The sequence below is a fragment of the Perca fluviatilis genome, chromosome 15 (genome assembly GCF_010015445.1).
Source record: "Perca fluviatilis chromosome 15, GENO_Pfluv_1.0, whole genome shotgun sequence".
Taxonomy (NCBI): domain Eukaryota; kingdom Metazoa; phylum Chordata; class Actinopteri; order Perciformes; family Percidae; genus Perca; species Perca fluviatilis.
The window spans coordinates 37,145,669-37,168,110 of NC_053126.1; the positions used below are offsets into that span (position 1 = coordinate 37,145,669).

General features: G+C 45.2%; 1 protein-coding gene across 1 annotated transcript; it reads left to right on the forward strand.

Annotated features, from left to right (window-relative positions):
* The first annotated feature begins 1,176 nt into the window (after nt 1-1,176).
* On the forward strand, nt 1,177-22,108 carry zgc:158376 (uncharacterized protein LOC100101643 homolog). Its single transcript, XM_039824735.1, has 11 exons — nt 1,177-1,947; nt 6,109-6,309; nt 8,151-8,294; nt 8,732-8,818; nt 9,330-9,518; nt 9,676-9,708; nt 10,459-11,699; nt 14,583-14,746; nt 15,127-15,288; nt 16,310-16,531; nt 16,770-22,108. The coding sequence occupies exons 2-11, from the start codon at nt 6,124-6,126 to the stop codon at nt 17,030-17,032; spliced, it is 2,691 nt and encodes an 896-aa protein (XP_039680669.1). The 5' UTR covers nt 1,177-1,947; nt 6,109-6,123; the 3' UTR covers nt 17,033-22,108.
* Nucleotides 22,109-22,442: the final 334 nt, after the last annotated feature.

Consider the following 22,442-nt stretch of genomic DNA (forward strand, 5'->3'; position numbering starts at 1 on the left):
GGGGAAGAGGGAGAGAAAGGGGGGAGACAGAGAGAGAAAGGGGGAGAGAGACAGAGAGAAAAGGAGAGAGCGATAAAGGGGGGAGAGAGACCTACAGAAAGGGGAGAGTAAGTAAGTAAAGTTTATTTATAGAGCGCTTTTCACAGATAAAAATCCCAAAGTGCTTTACAAGGTACAACCACATTAAAATACATTGAATAAAATTAAAACATTTAAAAAGTCAAAGATAAATTAAACCCAGTCAACTAAAAGCTTGTTTAAATAACAGTGTCTTGAGTTGCCTTTTAGAGAGAATCAACAGAGTCAGACACACGGAGGAGCAAGGGTAAGGCGTTCCAGAGTCTGGGGGCTACAGCCTCGAAAGACCGATCTCCCCGGGTTTTATAGCGAGTCTTTGGGACCATTAAAAGACTTTGGCCTGCTGATTTAAGGGCACGGCCTGGGGAGTATGAGCGTAACAAGTCAGCAATGTATTCTGGGGCCTGACCATTTAAAGCTCTAAAAGTTAAAACCAATATTTTAAATTCAATGCGAAATTTGATAGGTAGCCAGTGTAGGGAGGACAAAATGGGATTGATGTGTGTCCTTCTGCCAGAGAGACAGAGAAAGAGGGGAGAGAGAGAGAGAGAGAGAGAGAGACAGGGGGAGAGAGAGAAAGGGGGGAGACAGAGAAAGGGGAGAAAGAGAGAGAGAAAGGGGAGAGAGACAGAGAAAGAGGGGAGAGAAAGAGAGAGAAAGGGAGATAGAGAGATAAAGGGGGAGAGACATAGATAGTTTTATTATTTTGAAAAATACTTTGACATTATAATGATGTAATACCTGTTTTTGAATATGATTTAGTTAAGTTTTATTGAAATCCTCTACTTGTGTTATTTATGATTAAACCCCATTAAAGTCAAAGTTTATTTAATATATAGTTTTTTTCTATGTTGCTTGAAATCACAATGTTTATTATGTTAATAAAGTTTTTTAAAACACTAACACATTACCAAAGAATTTCTAATATAGTAGACCGGCTTTGACATTACCGTAAAAACCCCCGAAAACTACAAATTCCAGAACGCCTTTCTGCACCCGACGCATTGTGACGTAACCACGCAGAGGGCGGGGCGTGCGTACTCTCGCTGGCCATATTTTATTTACAACATTTAATTATTTATTTGATCTAGGATCTCTCTCTCTGCATCCATAGAGTCACCTGTGTGATGTAATCAATGCGCGTGTCACTCACAACAACACTGAAAGAACCACGCGCACCACCGCAGCCAGCGCGCGCCACACACACACACACACACACACACACACAAACACACACAATAGACACAGAGAACAATAGCCGCGCGCTGCTCTTTATTCCCAATATCTGGTTCATTTTAATGCGGTGATCTGCGGGTCTAGTTACCGCGGAGGGTTACAGCCGTGTGTCGATTTTTTAAAACACTGCGCTTCAGTTTAAAATGAGCCATTTTAGGTGTTTTGAAGGCGAAGCACCCCGGGAAGAAGAGAGGAATACCACGTTGTAACCATACTGTCTATGATTGTAACGTGCAGAGAGAGGGACAGAGAGGTGGACGCACACACAGAGAGAGAGAGAGAGAGAGAGAGAGAGAGAAGAGAGAGAGAGAGAGAGAGAAAGGGGGGAGTGAATGGGCACGACTCAGTCAGCAGCACTGCGCCCTTCACTTTATCGATATCGATCAGTTTGGAGACATTTAGACCCACAGCGGGTCCGTTACAGACAGGCTATCCCGGGAGCTAGCAAGAGCACCGGAGGCTACAGCGATGGAACGCGTGTGAAGCAGCCCGGGAGCAACGGCAGCCTGGCGGACAGAGAAACAAGGAAGCGGACGGCTAGCTGCGCTACACCACCGAAGCTAACGTTGGCTAACAGTTGGCTAATATTATTTCTAATGAGCGACCAAGGAGTATGCGACCTGATACGAAGAGGTGTGTGTGTGTTTTCTCTCTTTCTTTCTTTATCAGCAGCCATGTTTGTTTCATTAACCTCCGTGTGCCCGCGCGCAGGGGTGTTTTAATCAGGCGGACACATAATGAAAGAGGAAGCATAAATGCAGCTAGCACGCTAACACGTTAGCATCGCAACATTTACATCAGATCACACGGGTGGGGGGGGATGATAGTGTCACCTCACACATGTGTTATTAACAACACACCTGGCGTGTGTGCAGTGCACGCGCCTGCAGGTATCGATGTGTGTGATCAGAAGGTTACTGTGACGCGCAGGTTGTTAGCCGTTAGCAGCTAATGTCGCATCTCCATTATTAGCTATGATCACATAAACACGTATCGATCCTCAGAGCGGAAAGCCAGTTATTACAGCCGCATACAAGAGCCAAATACAGAAACACCGAGACATAAATAAGACCCAATTACAGACAGACAGACAGACAGACTGATAAATAAGCAGAGAGGTGCAACATTATATGATGTCATGTCACTGTGTGATGATCAGACCAGTTCATGACATGATGCAGTGAATGTGACACATTAGTAATAGATTACACAGCCAGAGAGAGAGAGTGTGAGTGTGTGTGTGTGTGTGTGTGTGTGTGTGTGTGTGTGTGTGTGTGTGTGTGTGTGTGTGTGTGTGAACACACACAGAAACCGACTGACAGAACAGGTAAACGTGCACATCTGACTGGCCTGTACAGACTTAAATATGTGTTTAAAACATAAAGCTGTAACCCACAACTATGTTAACGTTTAGGGAAATTTACATGCAGAAAATGATGTTTTTCAGCCTCTCAGATATGTAGGTTTCCTGCTCTTTTCTGTTTATATCATATTAAACTGAATATCTTTGGGGGGTTGGACAAAACATTCAAAGACATCAGCTCGGACTTTGAGAAACTAGAATTGTTTTTTTTCTGACGTTTTACAGACCAAAATGTCAGAGAATCAGTTTTAGAATCAGAATCAGATTTATTGGCCAAGTATACTGACATACACAAGGAATTTGACTTCGGTAGGTGTTAACTCTCTCTATACATTCAACTAATAGACATGTAGTAGTAAACATTCAGTGGACAAATAGTAATATAGACACATACTGTACAATAGAGACAACAATATACATATAGGCACATAACATAATATCCAAATAAGACATATCAATACAAGTACACATGGAGTGGGATGTAAAGTGCAAAAAGTAATAGTGCAAAGTAGTGTGCAAGATGCATATTGGAATGATAAGTGTGTAATGTGAGATAGACTCGGTCAGTCAGGCGTTTGAGGACAATTAAAACCCAAACAAACTCAGAAACCGTTTTTATACCAAAACACAGAGCTGTGCTTAATGCTACGTGAAGAAAATGAGAGGTATGTCTGTGTTTTTACTTTCTTTTTTTTGCAATCTTCGTCGCCACAACGTGTATTTACATTTTCCGAGCGCCGACGTCAGGCTACGGCATACGGTCGGTGTCTCCACGTACCTACGTACGGAGCCACGGCGTACAGTCGGTAAAGGTACTTTATTTGTCACATACACGTACATGTAGCGAAATTCATTCTCTGCATTTAACCCATCCCTCAAGGGAGCAGTGGGCAGCCAATCACAGCGCCCGGGGACCAACTCCAGATCTGAGCCAGTGCCTTGATCAAGGGCACTGACTGGAGAACCTAGTACATGTTTTTGATGGTGGGGGAAACCGGAGCACCCGGAGGAAACCCACGCAAACATGGGGAGAACATGCAAACTCCACACAGAAAGGCCCCGTAACGACCTGGATTCGAACCGAGAACATTCTTGCTGTGAGGCCACAGTGCTAACCATTGGGCCACCATGCTGCCATTTTTTTATTTATTTTTTTTCGGTGTCTCCACGTACCTACGTACGGAGCCACGGCGTACGGTCGGTGTCTCCACGTTCTCTTTACATAAATATTTTTTTCTACTACTATGGGCTAACAGTTAACATAGAAACGATCAGTAAATGCCCTCTGTAAATAGACAGTATTACATGGCTACACTGCCCTGCTGATAGGGGCAGTAAATAACAACTTGACCCACTTTCACTTAACTACGGTGCCATAAAGTCTATACTCAATCAGTTCTCTGTTACCTGCGTAACGACAGTACAGTGGGACATTTGCCTTCAACAGAGCGACAGTAATAACCTAATATACCATCATTACTGAGATTAAACTACATTCTCGGTTACGTTTGCACTGAATAACGCATTCAATATACAGAAACGTCACTCTTGCAGCGCACATGAACAGATGCGCGATATTAGCTCACACATAAAATATCACCCTCGTGAGGGTTAGCCTACTGTTGCTAACGTACATTCATAAATCCTGCATAACATCGTCCCGTACCTACAGGACATCAGACTGACTTATTGATGCACGCACACAGACAGTAGTGTCGGCAAACTTATAGTCCAATGAGGGGAGAAAGGAAAGTGTGATCTCTCTCGCTTGAGACCTCTGTGTCCAAGCCGAGGCGCAGAGCATGACCTTACCGCATGCTGATACGTTACCATAGTCTATGTATGTTACTAGTCCAGGTAGGGCAAGCTGCTACTGACAGGGAGAGAGAGAGAGACTGACTGTAAGGGGGGAAAAAAGTAGCTACCACTTAAGGGGCCCTGTCTTGCACCCTGCAAGACAGGACAGCACAGTGACCGACGCAGTTGTCAATTTCCCGTCCAGCGCCCACGACTAGGATTGGTGTGTCTGACCGGGTGGGGGGCGTGGCATCACGATGGTGGCTCTCCATCATTGGGTTAGCCATCACGATGGACGATGATATCATCCATCGCCACTAGAGATGGTCCGATACCAGTATCAGTATCGGCTCCGATACTGCCTAAAATGCTGGTATCGTTATCAGGAAGTACTGGAGTTTATGCACCGATCCGATACCATGTAATAAAGCCCTAAAGAAAATCTATGTTGAAGTAGTATATTTATGTTCTTTTTGCGTTATAACTGACGGTCAAACTGGAGAATAAATAAATTTCTACGGCATTCATTGTTTGTATTTGTTCATGTTTTAGAAAGAGTTTAACCTGAGCCAGACAGACAACCAAGATAGAAATCACATCCATACAGGGATAGTAGTATATAGCTGTTAAAACATAATAAAATATATGACACACTGGTATCGGATCGGTACTTGGTATATGCCGATATGCAAGTTCAGATATCGGAATCGGTATTGGGAAGCAAAAAATGGGATTGGACCATCTCTAATCGCCACAACCCTACAGTGTATCTAAAGTATAAAACATATAATGTCCTGGAACAGGAGATGGTTACTGTTAATCACAATCAGGTTTATTACAAAGTACCTTCTAACTATTTCTCCCATCTGATGATTGTAGTTGGACTTGTTTATCTGGAAGTTTGGTCTTTAAGCTTTCTGATGGTTGTGTATTTAATATCTGCTCTAACTTTTCCAACGTTTTAGACACGGATATGGAGATAATGGTCCAACGTTGTGAAAAAGAGACTCAAAACTATCACAAGGAGACACAAAATGTTTTGGGGGAAATTGCTTTTTTATTATTCGAAAAACGTCAAATACACGCACCTTAGTCTTCCACAAAGCCAGGGAGTACACTGAACATGTCTGTTTTTATAAAGAGAGCTGTGAGCTGTCTTTTGTTCCCTCAGTCTGGGGCCTGTTTCAGGTTTAACAAACTCTGAGTCTAGCCCTGAACTCTGAGTTGATTTACCCTGAACAGCTGATTTGAGTTCAATCAACTCAGAGTAGGTTCACACAGAATTAAGCACGTGCACCACCACTATAAAAAGGCAGTCATGATATTACGATTCACCATGTTCAGTTTGAACATTTTGTCTAAATTGCAAAACAGCGAGAATTGGTGTGGGAGCAAATTGCTGCTGGAGTCAATGCGTAAGCTCTGATATAGTGTATTAATTTCCTATTTAATCACAGGTAACCTGGAATAGTACTGGTGAAAACTGGAGTAGTACACCTATCATTTCATTTAGGTGCAGTCCTGTGGTGCTACTACTAATCCCTCAGAACTGGACGACCCGTCTCTGCTGTGGACGTTAAAGAATGGATGGAAACCTGACCTCTCTCTCTGTCTCTCTCTCTCTCTGTCTCTAGCTGACTTGTTCGGGGATGTCGGGCAGTAAGGCGCTGGGCGGTGGGGCTGGCGGGGGGGCGCGGCGCAGGCGGACGCGGTGCCGGCGCTGCCAGGCCTGCAAGAGAACCGAGTGTGGAGAGTGTCACTTCTGCAAAGACATGAAGAAGTTCGGAGGGCCCGGCCGCATGAAGCAGTCCTGCCTGCTGAGACAGTGCACGGCGGTGAGACAACACACACACACACACACACACACACACGGTGCACATACATATAGACGCATGCATACACGCACGCATAAAGAGACATGCACACATACATATAGACGCATGCATACACGCACGCATAAAGAGACATGCACACATACATATAGACGCATGCATACACGCACGCATAAAGAGACATGCACACATACATATAGACGCATGCACACATGCACGCACACACACACGCATACATATAGACGCATGCGCACACACACACACACAGACACACACACACACACACACACACGCATACATATAGACGCATGCACACACACACACACACGCATACATATAGACGCATGCACACACACACACACACACAGACACACACACACACACACACACACACGCATACATATAGACGCATGGACACACACACACACAAAGAGACATGCACACATACATATAGACGCATGCACACACACGCATACAGAGACATGCACACATACATATAGACGCATGCACACACACACACATAAAGAGACATGCACACATACATATAGACGCATGCACACACACACGCATACAGAGACATGCACACATACATATAGACGCATGCACACACACACACACTTACAGAGACATATACACACACATACAGAGATACACATGCATACAGAGACACACACGCAAGCGCGCACAGACACACACATACAGAGACACACGCTCGCACGGACACACACCAAACGCACACATGCACGCGTGCACACACACATACACACGTGCACGCACAAACACACACCCACCCACCCACTCTCTGTGAAGGTGTGATGTTTTGTGTCGACTCTTCAAATAGCTTCGGCTGAGAGTCGCAGCCCAGCAGGCCACAGTAACTGGGTTTCCATGGCAACCTGAGATGGTTGCTGGCACTGTGAGAGAGAGAGAGAGAGAGAGACTCACTCTGAGCCAGTCCATCTTCATATTATTTCTGTATTTATTTTTGGTTACTGGGGGGAGGAGGGGAGTTCATACCACTTTTTTTATTAACCAAGAGATAAACACACAAAACATAGCAAACTGTTAACAGGAAACGGTCCTGTCTTTTTATCACCATGAGTTTACTACTCTGCTGATTGGCTAACATCTCTGACACGCCCCCCCAAACAAGCCTCAAAGCTTGTTGCGCACCGTTCAGAGGAAATATGTCCAACCGTAGCACAACTCTGCACACGTGCCCTAGATGTCAGGTGACACTGGGTACGTCGTCTCAGGTCCTTGAATTGCATCCCCTGTATCCTTCACTGGCTTCCTAGAGGAAAGGACATATCATCCCTCTCAAACACATTTCCTCGTTTCCTCTCTCCTAACATGATTTCTAGGGGTGGGAATCACCAGAGGCCTCACGATACGATATCATCACGATACTTACGTCACGATACGATATTATTGCGATTTTAAACATATTGCAATATTCTGCGATATATTGCAATGTATTACTTTTTTTCCCAACTTCAGATTTTTCCCAATTTAAAATGATGTCCCGAAAGGACAGTTTTGTAAACATCTGTTTTATCTAAAAAGATACATTTCTCTGTTTGTTCATCTCACTTCAATTTTATTGCTGCAAAATGTGATTGTCAAGCAGACAGACTCACCAACACATATATCATAAAATATCGATACTTGCCGTCTGTGTATCGATACAGTATTGCCACGAAAAATATCGCGATACTATGCTGTATCGATTTTTTCCCCCACCCCTAATGATTTCCCTATCAAATCAGAGCTTTGGGATTCATCTGTCTGTCTGTCTGTCTGTCTGTCTGTCTGTCTGTCTGTCTGTCTGTGTGTGTGTGCAGCCGGTGCTACCTCACACGGCGGTGTGTTTTGCGTGCGGCGAGGCGGGGAAGGAGGACACGGTGGACTCTGAGGAGGAGAAGTTCAGCCTCTCTCTGATGGAGTGCACCATCTGCAACGAGATCATCCACCCCAGCTGTCTCAAGGTCAGTGACATCATCATCATCATCATCATCATCGCTTTATTTACAAACAAACAAACAGACAAAGTTCCTACAGTCAAACTTTACTTAAACATCTTTACTGTGAGACGTTTATTGACCTTAAGGAGAATCTGGCTCCAAAAAGAAGTCAGTTTCTATGTCTATGAGAAGATGAGCCCACTTCTCTCTTTATTAATTACCTCAGTAAATATTTTCATAATGAGGTTATGGTCTCAATCGCTAGTTTTAAGTCTTCTATACAGAATGATGTTCATTTATTTTAAAACAAGCTGTGTGTGTGTGTCTCTGTGTGTGTGTGTGTGTGTGTGTGTGTGTGTGTGTGTGTGTGTGTGTGTGTGTGTGTGTGTGTGTGTGTGTGTGTGTGTGTGTGTGTGTGTGTGTGTGTGTGTGTGTGTGTGTCTCTCTGTGCGTTTTGTCAGATGGGTAAAGCTGAAGGAATCATCAACGATGAGATCCCAAACTGCTGGGAGTGTCCCAAGTGCCACAAGGAGGGCAAAACCAGTAAGGTGAGAGTCCCCCAGTGTCCTACAGAGGCCAGCAGACACACTTTACATTGATCACCACAGGGTTGGATCTCAATATTCCACTGTTCAGATATTCTGGAGCAATACTGTAATAACGTAGAGATGGATTCAGCTTTTGGAGAAACGCAACCAGATGTCCCGCTGCGGTGGCCAGGGTGCTAACCGGTGTCGAGATCCGTTTCTCTCCCATTAAAAAGCGTAGCGGTAACGGTATCGGCGCAACGAATTAGGAGCGGTACTGAGAAGACTGTTTGGCCAAAACTTACTTGTACAACCCAGTCTCCCCTGGTGGCTGCCCTAGTTGCCCTGCCACTGCTGTTCTTCTGTTGTATAAGAGTAGAGGCGGCCAAGCAGTTTAGGTGCGTGTCCTGCCATTTAAAAGAATGGGTGTACTTCATAACGGTGGCGTGCGTTAGGGCCTTTAGTAGTTGTGAGGAGAGAGCGCGTCTGTGACGGTGCGAGTGTATTGAAGCGTCCTCCTGTCTGTGTCCAGGACCAGGCGGACGGCTCGGGGAAGCGCCGGCTGGATAACGGCGAGGTCGGCCGCTGGAAGCTCACAGACGACCCTCCCCCTAAAAAGAAAGCCCCTCCCTCCCTGGAGGAGGGGGGGAGGACGACAGAGGGGGGGCACAAGAGGAAGAAGGAGAAGGAGCTGCCGCAGGACAGCGGGCCCAAGAAGAAGGTGCAGTGTTGGCCAATCACAGAGCACATCTGATCTGTGTTTAACCTGTCTGTCTGACTGTCTGTCTCCTCTTCCTCTCTCTCTCTCTCTCTCTCTCTCTCTCTCTCTTTTTTTTTTTTTTTTTTTTTTTTTTTTTTTTTTTTTTTTTTTTTGCCAGATGAAGGGTGCCCACGAAAAACGCCTCAAAAAGGTACGAAGCATTTTAGACAGTCTCAATGGGTAACTTTGTTTTTTTTCAACCTGTACCAGAGCGTAAGATCCTTTTTAGTTTAACATGAAACAGCCTCAAAATCACCATCACCAAACTCCACCAGATTCCATGTAAATAATCAGGACTTTTAGCGTGTACAGAGCCAGCATATCTCCACCAGACTCCATGTAAATAATCAGGACTTTTAGCGTGTATAGAGCCAGCATATCTCCACCAGATTCCATGTAAATAATCAGGACTTTTAGCGTGTATAGAGCCAGCATATTTCCACCAGACTCCATGTAAATAATCAGGACTTTTAGCGTGTATAGAGCCAGCATATCTCCACATGTAAATGGGTGAATTAAGGGTTTATTTCAACCAAACCAGAGTGGTGATTGTTGGAACAGTGGAAAGATGAACCAAGACGGCTTTTGGTAGTTTTATTTAGTTTCTGTCCACTTCAAATGAAGTGTGTTTTACCATGATAAAAGTCCTGATTATTTACATGGAGTCTGGTGGGCGTCAGCGGCAAAAACAGAACTTGTAGTGGACTCTAACTTCTGCTGAACATTAGTCCTGTAGGGTTACATTACAGCTTGGTTCTGGTTTAATACTGGACCAGTTTCAGAGATTGTTGTTCACATCAGACACTCAGACATGGAGACATAGAGTCCAGGTTGAAACCCTTTAATTAATGAAGTTAGAGAAGAAGAAGTGCTGATTTAAATGTTTGATTCTCTCCGTCAGAAACCCAAACCGGAGGCGGAGTCCAATGGTCCCACCTCGTCAGCTGGAGGTGGAGCAGCAGGACTGCAGGGCTCCTCCTCTTCCTCCTCTTCTTCTCAACCCAGCGGGGGTGCAGGGGGGGCTGTGGGGGGGACGTCGAGTGCGGACCAGCGCTCTCATCACCGAGAGAAACTAGAGCGTTTCAAGAGGATGTGTCTGCTGGAGCGCCGGCCCGAGTCGTCGTCGTCGTCTTCCTCCAGCTCGGAGTCTGACTCCGAGTCAGACTCCGACGACTCCCTGAGGGGGGAGCAGGCAGGGGGCGGCTCCTCGCCGTCGTCCTCCTCCCCCGCGCCGCCTCCTCCTGTCGCCTACGGCAACAGCAGCGGGGGGCGGGCCGAGCGGGAAAGGAGCCGCAGCGAGCGGGAGAGAGAGAGGGAGCGGGAGCGCCGTCTGGCCGAGCTTGGCTTCAGCGCCAGCGAGGAGTCGGAGGGGGAGGCGGGGGGGAGGGGGGAGGAGGAGGTGCGGGAGGAGGAGCAGGGAGGGGGGGAGAAGGCTCGGCGGAGAGAGGCGGGGCTACCGCCGCGAGGACGGAAAGCCCCGCCGGACGGAGAGGACGAAGACGCACCCGCCTCCGACAGGACCAGGAAGAACTCCGCCTCCCTCCCCCCACCCTCCCCGCTCTCCTCAAATCAGATGCCTCCGTCCTCACAGCACGACGGCGGCTTCCCGGGGAAGCAGCGCAGCAACGGACAGGAGGCGCGCAACGGGCGGACACGAGGAGGCGCGGGAGGGGGGAGGGAAGGCGGGGAGAAGGAGAACGCTAGCGGAGTTCTGAGCAATCACAGACACAGCGGCGGGAACAAAGGCAGTGGTAGCCGCGGCAACAAGATCCGCAGCAACAGTAAGGCGTCCAGGAACAGCGCCGCCCCGCCTTCCGCCTCCCTCCCCACCTCCAACGGGGGAGCAGGCGGCCTCACGATGTCAGCAATGGCGGCGTCGCCCTGCTCGCAGCCATCCCGCCTCGCCCCGCGCTCTCAGATGATGAAGCGCAGCCCGCCGGCCGTGCCCTCGCCGCCCCGGCCCGTTCAGATGGAGCGCCACCTGGTGCGGCCGCCGCCTGCCTGCCCCGAGCCCAGCTGCCTGCCGTTGGACTCTGGCTCCGCCCACATCATGACCCGCGACGTATGGCTGCGAGTCTTCACGCACCTGAGCCAAAGAGAGCTGTGCGTCTGCATGAGGGTGTGTCGCACCTGGAGCCGCTGGTAAGTGACTTAAAGTGCCCATATTATGAAAAAATCACTTTTTCTGGGATTTGGGGTGTTCTTTTGTGTCTCTGGTGCTTCCACACACATACAAACTTTGAAAAAAATCCATCCATGCTGTTTTGAGTGAGATACGGTTTCTGAATGTGTCCTGCCTTCAGTCTCCTGGTGAGCTGTTCAAAATCGGCTCGGACTGTGACGTCACAATCCGAAACGAGCTGGCTAACCACAACCATTAGCTCTTAGCGTTAGCATTAGCATGCTAACGCTAATGCTAACACTAGCTGGTTCTCACGTATTGCATAGCAACTGCTACAAAGCAACACACCAAGTTCACCATAATCTACAAAAGAACTACTTACATATGCCCTCATTTAGAAGTCTCCCAGCTGATCCTGCCTTGTAACTGACTGAAGTTGGAGAAACAGCCTTTCTTTTACTTCTATGGAGCTAGCTAGCTGACATGATCTACATCTGAGCTACTGAGCGATACGTGGTACAAAGATAGTACAGAAGAAGAAGAAGAAAAGAGGTCTCACTCTGTAGCTAAAACAGAAACCAGGTGAAAAGAGGATCTGCAGCAGTGAGAGAGAGCTGTGCAGTACAACAAAAATATGGTGTTTTTTGAAAATTAAACCATGTAAACCTATTCTGGTACAACCTTAAAATACAATTATGAACCTGAAAATGAGTATAATATGGACGCTTTAAAGCTCTTTCATGCTTCTTGCTACAGGGCTCCAGACTGCAACCAAATGGTCGCATTTTGAGACCAAAATTTGAGAGTGTGCGACTGAATTTGACATCCAATTTGGCGTTAGCGAGCTAACTTCAGGTTCAACACAGGATTTTCTGTATCACGAAGGTGGATCACTTGTTACCGGGTTCAATCGCCGTGGTAACTTATGCTGAACACCTAATCTGGTTGGGAGGAGGTTAAGGCCATGTCTACACGTATCAAAACGATCTTTTTTTCTTCCCTGGATTCGTGTCAAGAATAGTTGCGTCCAAACAGATCCACTTGTAAATGACTCAATACGCTACTTCATATGCCAGGCCTATAGGCGGCGCTGTTTCTGCTACAGAAATTCACCAAAAAACAGAGAAGAAGAGCATAGTCACGACCAGATTATAACGTTCTCTTAATACATCCCTGGACTATAATAACTTTCACCACTGCTCATTTTATAAAGGCTGCCGCAAGAAAACGTCTTTCTTTACGTTGTATAATGTGCTGTTGGATTGCTTTTTATTTTGGATGATTGCAGCGAGCTAACATTAGCACGCTAACGTTAGCTAGCTCTAACATCGGCAGTCAAACAAACTTTTGCAGTAGCCTTCCTACAATAAGCCGTGCTAAAAGTTACTATAATCCGTTCAAGGAGTTGATAAGCAGACAGATTAGCTAGCTAGTTGATCTACTTCCACTTTATAAACAGATAGCCGTAGCAGCTAACGTTAATGTGACTTCGCTGCTGGAGCGGTCAGCTACTTTAGCAATGTTTAACGTTAGCTACATAACGTTAGTAATATATCTTGTGTAGAATCCAGAGGGAAGGGTCAGGGAGCAGAGACACAGTATTTAGATGAAGTGAGCTGGTGTAACCATGGAGATGGGACATGCTCGCTTAGCTTCAACGCAGTTGTGTGTGTCAGCGGCCGTGGGAGAGGGTGTAAAAGAGGGGTGTGGCGATGACATCATCAATACGGATCCGTATTCACCATCCATACGAAGCCAAACGAGAGCAGTTTTTGGATTTTTTCACCCTGAGACCAGGTTTCAAAAAAGTGCGTTTTCAGGCAGTGCGTTTGCAGGATTCGTCTGGACGGTCGGCCCAAACGATGCAAAACATGTGCGTTTGCACAAAAAAACTTTTCCGTGTGGATGGCCCCTAAGTTGGAGATCAGAGATCAACCGGTGTAAAAGCACCGCCTACTGACCAATCAATACTCGGTTGATAACGGCGTCACCGTTCTTAGAAGATCAGGCGGAGCTCGGTGCACACAGAGAGAGAGAGAGGGGGAGAGAGAGAGAGGGAAAGGGGGAGAGAGAGGCAGGTGCGCTCATAAAAGTTAAAACATTTAGAGACCGACAACCCCGTTAACGTTCCCTGATGGGTATTTTTATGAAATATATATATTTTAATGGGAGGGAATTACATATCGGCTATTTGTCTGCTTCTTGAGCCTTGTGTTGCCAATACGCACATCATAGTGGGGGGGCCTGGGTGTCCTCCCCCAGGAAAGTTTTAAGCATCGACTTAATTTCCTGCATTCCGATACACTTTAATGCACCAATTTACGGTAAAAATACCTTTTATTCAGCCTATAGATGTTAAGAAAAAAGCATGGATGACCATTCAAAATGTATCAAAAATATAATGGAAAGTAGCCTATGTTGTTACGTGTCATTGGGCATTTTTAAGTGGGTAGCCTATATAGAAATCCTGGAGCTTACTATCATGTAGACTACACCACTGGAAGTGATACTGATAGGATAAGCGCTGTGATTTACGTAAAACAGCGTCAGCTTTTTTTGCCAGCTTTCCTTCCTGCGTTTTGCCTGTAAAACATGTTTGTGTTCTTCATATTTATGTAGAATCATAGTTTGCTCTTCTTGTTTAAAATATGCGGTTTGCGATTGGTCGTGCTGTGCAAACCCCGCCTCTTTTATGTGAACGCGCGTGCCGCTGGATTGGGAAACCCTGAGTTGACTTAACTAGTTGATAACCAGCGTGGTGATACAGGTTATCCGGGACCACAGTTGTTAGGGTTAGTGAAGCCGGGGAACTGAAAGAGATCCAGGGCCTGTTGATCCTGCTTCGTAGTCCAGGCCTCTGGTCTCTCCTGCAGGTGTTGTTAAACATCTGGTTTCTCCTGCAGGTGTTGTGACAAACGTCTGTGGACGCAGATCGATCTGAGCCGGCAGCGCTCCATCACCCCCCCCATGCTGAGTGGGATCATCCGCCGTCAGCCTGTCTCCCTCAACCTCGGCTACACCAACATCTCCAAGAAACAACTGATGTGGCTCATCAACCGCTTACAAGGTGCCCCCAACACTCGCTGTCTACATCTCTCTCTGTCTACGTCTCTCCCTGTCTACGTCTCTCCCTGTCTACGTCACTCTCTGTCTACGTCACTCCCTGTCTACGTCACTCCCTGTCTACGTCTCTCTCTGTCTACGTCTCTCTCTGTCTACGTCTCTCTCTGTCTACGTCTCTCTCTGTCTACGTCACTCCCTGTCTACGTCACTCTCTGTCTACGTCTCTCTCTGTCTACGTCTCTCCCTGTCTACGTCACTCTCTGTCTACGTCTCTCTCTGTCTACGTCTCTCCCTGTCTACGTCACTCTCTGTCTACGTCTCTCCCTGTCTACGTCTCTCTCTGTCCAAAACACTTGTGTGACGTGTCCTCTGCGCTGTGTGCAGGTCTGCTGGAGCTGAATGTGTCTGGCTGTGCCTGGCCGGCGGTCTCGGCTCTGTGTCAGGCTGTCTGTCCCTGTCTGAAGCTGCTGGATCTCAGCAGAGTGGAGGACCTCAAAGACTCTCACCTGAGGGACCTGCTGGCCCCCCCACCGGACACCCGGACAGGTGACACACACACACACACACGCACTGTGTGTATGATGGAACAACAATCTCTGAACCTGGTCCAGTATTAAACCAGAACCAAGCTGTAATGTAACCCTACAGGACTAATGTTCAGCAGCAGTTAGAGTCCACTACAAGTTCTGTTGTTGCTGCTGACAGACTCAGATTATTATTCTAAGTGTCTGACGACATTATGGGATGGATCCCTACAGAGATATACCTTTTAGTTAAAGAGTAAGATCCTTTTAATTTAACATGAAACAGCCCCGAAATCACCATCACCAAACTCCACCAGACTCCATGTAAATAATCAGGACTTTTATCATCGTAAAACACACTTCATTCAAAGTGGACAGAAACTAAATAAAACTACCAAAAGCCGTCTTGATTCATCTTTCAACTGTTCCAACAATCACCACTCTGGTTTGGTTGAAATAAACCCTTAATTCACCCATTTACATGTGGAGATATGCTGGCTCTATACACGCTAAAAGTCCTGATTATTTACATGGAGTCTGGTGGAGATATGCTGGCTCTATACACGCTAAAAGTCCTGATTATTTACATGGAGTCTGGTGGAGATATGCTGGCTCTATACACGCTAAAAGTCCTGATTATTTACATGGAGTCTGGTGGAGATATGCTGGCTCTATACACACTAAAAGTCCTGATTATTTACATGGAGTCTGGTGAAGATATGCTGGCTCTATACACGCTAAAAGTCCTGATTATTTACATGGAGTCTGGTGGAGATATGCTGGCTCTATACACACTAAAAGTCCTGATTATTTACATGGAGTCTGGTGGAAATATGCTGGCTCTATACACACTAAAAGTCCTGATTATTTACATGGAGTCTGGTGGGTTTGGTGATGGTGATTTCGGGGCCAAATAAGTGCTTCTTTTTAATGAAAATGTATTTTTAAGTAGTGTGTAGTGACAAATTACAGTGTGCTTGATTGGTTGACCGTGCCAGTTCATTAACCTGTCTTTGTCCTCTGCTCTTTGATTGGTCAACCAGCTCACGGTGAAACCAGAGTGGGGCGTTTCCAGAACATGACTGAGCTGCGATTGGCCGGTCTGGACCTGACAGACGCGTCGTCCCGCCTGCTGGTGCGTTACGTCCCTCACCTGAGTCGCTTAGACCTGAGCCAGTGTGGGAACATCAGTGACCAGACGGTGCTCACCCTCTCCTCCCCTGTCTCCCCCCTGAGAGAGAGCCTCACACACATCAACCTGGCAGGTAAACACTGTTCTCTGTCTGTCTGTCTGTCTGTCTGTCTGTCTGTCTGTCAGAGAGAGAGAGGGAGACTCCCACACATCAACCTGTCTCACCTGAGCGTTTCACCAAAGCCACAACTTCTGGGCCTGAAAAGTGAACCTGAAGCTCCTTAAAGCTGCATTCTGCCTGTCTCTCTCTCTGTCGCTCTGTCTCTACCTGTCTGTCTCTCATCCTGTCTCTCTGCCTGTCTGTCTCTCAGGTTGTGCCAAGGTGACGGAGCAGTGTGTCTCGTTGCTGCGTCGCTGTTCCTTTCTTCAGACGGTGGACCTGCGCTGCTGCTCCCTGTTGTCCTCGGAGATGGGACAGCTGCTGTCCTTCCCCCCCCACTCCTCCTCCTCGTCCTCCTCCACCTCCTCGTCCTCCTCTTCCTCGTCTGCTGCCGCCACGCTCGCTGCTGCTGCCTCCTCCTCTTCCTCCTCCTCCTGTCCTCCTGAAGACAGAACGCTGCTAAAGAACAGCTAAAACCCTCCTTAATGTTTCTGGGACTTGTGATTGGTCCAGGTGGCTCCAAGCCCCGCCCTCCGGCCTCCTTACACTACAGACAGAAGAGGAGGAAGAGGAGGAGGAGCCTGAACATTTCTCCTCTCGTACAGAGCAGATGAAGAGGAGGAAAAACATTTTGGGAAAGTTGTGGGTAATAGTGAAAAAATAGAAACCCTGAGCATGTACATATTTGTTCTCTGTACAATTTTGGGTGTGTGTGTATATATCTGTAGTTTACTGTAAATGACCCCAAAACCCTTTCACTCCTTCTTCTTCTTCCCGTCCGTCCTACCACGCTACGACCAATCATCACGCCCCGCGTCCATCTGCAGGAAACTCTGGCGCTGCAACTACCAATAATGTGTGGATTATGTTCTGGATGAATGGATGACAGAACTCTGTCTCTAAAATGTGGATCAGTGTTTCCCAAAGCCCAACAGAGAAACACAGACAGACAGCCAGACAGACTCTCTAAAATGTGGATCAGTGTTTCCCAAAAAGCCCAAGATATCGTCTTCAAAGATATTGAGTGTACTGTCCCAGAGGAGAGAAGAAACTAGAACATATTCACATTTAACAAGTTGACATCACACAAGTTTACCTGTTTACTTCAGTCCCCACCCCCTTCCCAAAAAGAAAAAAAACTACAGGAAGTCAGAAACTTGTAGCTTTATTTCTGGGCACTTTAAAATAAAAACCAGTCTGACATTTGTGTCTCGCTCGGCTAACGGTTTCCCTACGCTTCCAGTCTTCGTGCTAAGCTAGGCTAACAGTTTCCCTCCGCTTCCAGTCTTCGTGCTAAGCTAGGCTAACAGTTTCCCTCCGCTTCCAGTCTTCGTGCTAAGTCCGTTTCTAAAGACGGCCGCTGTGTCTCCACTTGCCGCTGCGTCTCCCGGATATACGGGCGCCAAAGACTATTGATCGGCCGTTTTCTTTATTTTTGATAGAAAAACTTACAAGACAAAAAGTTGGAGAATTTATAGATTAAAAGTCGGAATATTTCAAGATAAAAGTATGAACAAATTTAGAAAAAAGTTGGAATGTTTTTGCCACGGTATCAAAGTCCCGCCCACACACCGGCCCGACCAATCAGGAGTCAATCCCGACTGCCAATCATGAGGTTTCAGCCCGGTTTTTACAGCATCAAAGAACTAATAAAACCCAAACTGACATCACAACCACCAAATTTCGTTGGGACATGTGATTGGATTATTTACTTTGGGGGCGGGGCTTATGAGCTATACTGCCCCCCCAGCCACCAGGGGGCGGTCCAGATGTTTTGGCTTCACTTACCCTCCTAACCCAGTTACCCATAACACCCCTCCGTAGATCCACAGAGACAGACGCTGAGTTTATTCACACTGAACGTAAACCCAAACCACTGACAGTTCCAAATAAAGTTTATTCAAACGGGACAACCTTAAGATAAACCTAATACCCTGTATGTATCGTTTCAGGCACTTTTGCCTGAAACAATTAATCATTGATGAAAATATCTGCTGATTAATTTTCTGTCGCTGGAATAATCCGTCAGTTTGGACGTGAGCAGCCTTCAGAGCGTGAGCGTGTTTCCTGAAGATAAATATAAATAATAAAGTTTAGCCAAGTTTATATAGAACAAAAAGTATTGAAAGAGAGAATCATCATACCAGAGTCCAGCCAGAAAAACACTGATTCTGTAGAGACGAGGCTGCAGTCAGAGACAACTACAGATCTGTGTGTGTGTGTGTGTGTGTGTGTGTGTGTGTGTGTGTGTGTGTGTGTGTGTGTGTGTGTGTGTGTGTGTGTGTGTGTGTGTGTCAGACCGACAGCGCTGGGTGTATTTTGAATCTGAGCCTCAGTGTCTTCAACATTCGCCTCATTCATTCATCTTCCCCTCTTTGTCTTTTAACATCATCTTCTTCTTCTCCCTCCTGTCAGTGTTCTTCACCTCTGATCCGAGTATTTTGGGAACTTATTGATTGTGTTTTCTCAGGAGTATAATTTATTTTCAGTCCAAACACACATTCCTCCTCCACAACTTTAGGTTTTGTGACTTGTTACTATTTTTCTACGCAGCGGTTCATTGTTATGTGTTTTTCTTTTGTTTTCTACATGATGAACATTTCTTCTGTGTTTGTTCACATTGATGAATTTGAATCTTAAATCTGTGTTTTGTTACGGGAGCCCGTTTCTGCTACGTTTTGAAGAAGTTAGGAATAGATTAAAGGTCATAAGTACTCTCGGCATCAGGATTATTAACACGGAGTCTGTGGACGCAGAGTTTTCTGCAGATTTTAGACAAATTTAACAAATGAAAATCAAACCAAAACCATTTACACGTTAACAGGTTTCATTCTGGATGTGGACACACACACAGACAGACACAGAGACACACACACAGACACACAATCATGATTTGTGTCTTATTGTCTTGGGTTGATTTTCTAATCTTGATAAATTGGTACTATCCCATAATATGGATTTATCTCAGGATTTTGAAACACTAAGACAGTAAATCAAAATTAAGATTGTGTTGTAATCTTTAGCATCAACATCCTAATTTAAGTCACTTTCTTACAGTCTCCAGATCTTGACTTTCTACATCAACGTCAACAGTTAAATTTAATAATATAAACGTCTCCTAACCTTCACTAACTGTTTCATAATCTGGATTTAGTGTTTAATAATCCTGTTAAATCTTTCAATTTATTACTTCATAATCTAGAGTATTTTTTTTAGATTTTTATTCCTAATTTCTTCATCTGTTTTTGTTTTTTTCTTTGTTTTCTTTTGGGTCAAATGGGCTCCCGTAGTTTTCCGATGGGGCCTAATTTATAAAAAAAAGAAAAGTCAGTTGACCACAAACTGAATTTTACGTTTAAAGCAAAAAAGTTAAAAATCAATGTGAGCTGCTGACGTTTGTGATGGGGGAGAAGACTAATATCTCTCCACCTGGGACTGTTTTTATCTCACTGGCTGCACTGAGGGAGGGGTGGGGGGGTAATCAAACAGCCAATCAGCACGGACTACAGCTACAGTAAAATCATTACAACATATGTTTTGTCAGGGTAAAGCTACACAGTGTTGTGTTAGCTACGCGGTGTCGTGTTAGCTTCGAGCGTTAGTCCCGGTAACTGCTGTGTTACCTCTGCTGCTTCTGAAGAACAAAGACGTGAAACTAAATCTTCGATTCTTTAAATTAAGTCAAGAGAGCAAGCAAGAAAAACACCGTTGTGGCGGGCAAGCTAAAGTTGGCGAGCAAGCTAAAGTTGGCGAGCAAGCTAGCAAAGTTTATTTATAGAGCACCTTTTTACAGACACAAAGTTACTCCCAGTCAAAGACATAACATGTTATAGTCTAGTAAATAAAGCACAGATAAAAAGACAAGTCTAAAACTAAATCCCTGTCTGAACAGCAAGATAATTAAGATTTAGTTTGAATGGTTCTAATCTTAATGTCAGAGCTGTGGAAACTTTGGTAACAACTCTATTTATACAGCTTTATTCTTCACAGAACAAAAAGTAACGAAAATGTTTCAATCCAAACCATCTTTTTCCTCAACAAGTTGTTTTGGTGTCAGAACTTAACTTTATTTTATACTTTGGCATATAAACACACAGGCAAAAACATAATTTAATTACTTTTCTAATTTGAGTTTTTGGGCTATTTTACTTTCTTTAAGACTATCTGGAAAAGAAATGTGTTTATATTACTGCACTGTTTATTTGTGTCTGTAGTAACATTAAATAACGTCTCACCTGCGTATTACAACATAACATTAAGAAAACTTGTAAAACGAAGCTAAACGTAATGGTCAGGCGACCGGCCGGCGTAATCTCGTAGAATACGAACCTGTTGGGCACAAACGCAGATTAATAGTATTACTGTTTAATCAGTCACTTAATCAACAGATTAAACACGTGTTTTGATAATCGAGGGAACGTTTTTACAGCATTTATCAGCTAAAGTACACCAGAAGTTCAGTGATCAGCTGGGATAAATAAACAGAATATTTGTAAGTAAACTGTGAAACCTGGGAACATTTAGACCAGCGGTGTCAAACTCTACACACACACACACACACACACACACACTTCACTACGGGTTTGACAAATGAGTCACATCAAGAGACAGACGTGTAGAGTTTCTTGACATGCTTTTATTTTGAAAAGTCAAACAACTTTTACTGTATTATTGTTAAAGCTAAGCTAATATAGCTTTCTCACTTAGAGTTTTGGTCCACATGAAGCCCTGAAAAGAGTCCGCAACAAAAGTAACTTAGACATTAAATTAAAAAGCAACTAAAACATTTTATGAAATGCCAGAAAAAGCGACAAAAACATCAGAAAGAGTGCCAAGAGCGTTGGCAAAAGTGACAAAACATTGAAGAACTAGGCGGGCCTTGAGTTTGACACGTGATTTAGACGTCTTTAGTTTAAGGCCGTGCAGCAGAGGTAACATGGTGTTAGACGCCCGCCGTAGTCCTGGAAACTAAAAGTATTCGTTACATTTACAATTGCCATAAACGCGTCCTTGTGCCATAAACACGCCAGATCAATGTTTTGCTGTTCAAAGGTCAGTTTTTATATTTTATCTTTTTGTATTCGGTTTAAGATGTAGTTGTTTTTTTTCTACTGTATGCGTGGGGATCAATAATGCATATCACAGCTTCAAACTTTACCTTGCAACAAGTGACGGGATCAAATCTGATTGGGCGAAAACCCCTGACTCGTGAAAGCTCTTATCCAATCAGACGCCCAGACATATCTGTGTTCTCTATCTAAGTCAAATCTGTTTTAAAGATGCACTGGATCATCGCCATCGTCACCTTCATCCCCGCCTTTTTGCCAAATGTAGTTTTTGTTGTGAAAATGGGCATTTTTATCCTGTTTTTTTGTTTGTTTTTATACTTTTGCCATGACTCTTCAGTTGTGTTGATGGAAAAAAAAATGAGGAAGAAGTTGGAAAGAAAAAGTAAAAGAGAGAAAAAGACCAACTCAAGGCAGCTACGTACGAGTGACTACTGTAAAATGACTAACTAATAAAGAAGCAATGGTTCCTTTTTACATCCCACTGGCTGTTGGTCTGTTACACCCAGAGACTGTTAATATGAATGGACAGAGCATGTGTGACGTCACCCATTGGTTGGTGGAGATCTGCTATGAGTCCTCGAGTTTGCGTCCGTGGGCGCAGCCATCCTGGTTGGGATGTGAGGATTTTAGATGAGAGGGAGGAGTGAGGGAGGAGCCCTTACACTCTACGTTACGTTACACACTTTCACTGGCAATCACAGCATAGCCACGCCCTAAAACACCACCTGCTTTATTGCCGATTTTAAAATCAACGAGACCATAATTCAAAAAATGAACATCATTCTGTGTTGCAGAAGACTTAAAACTAGGGATTG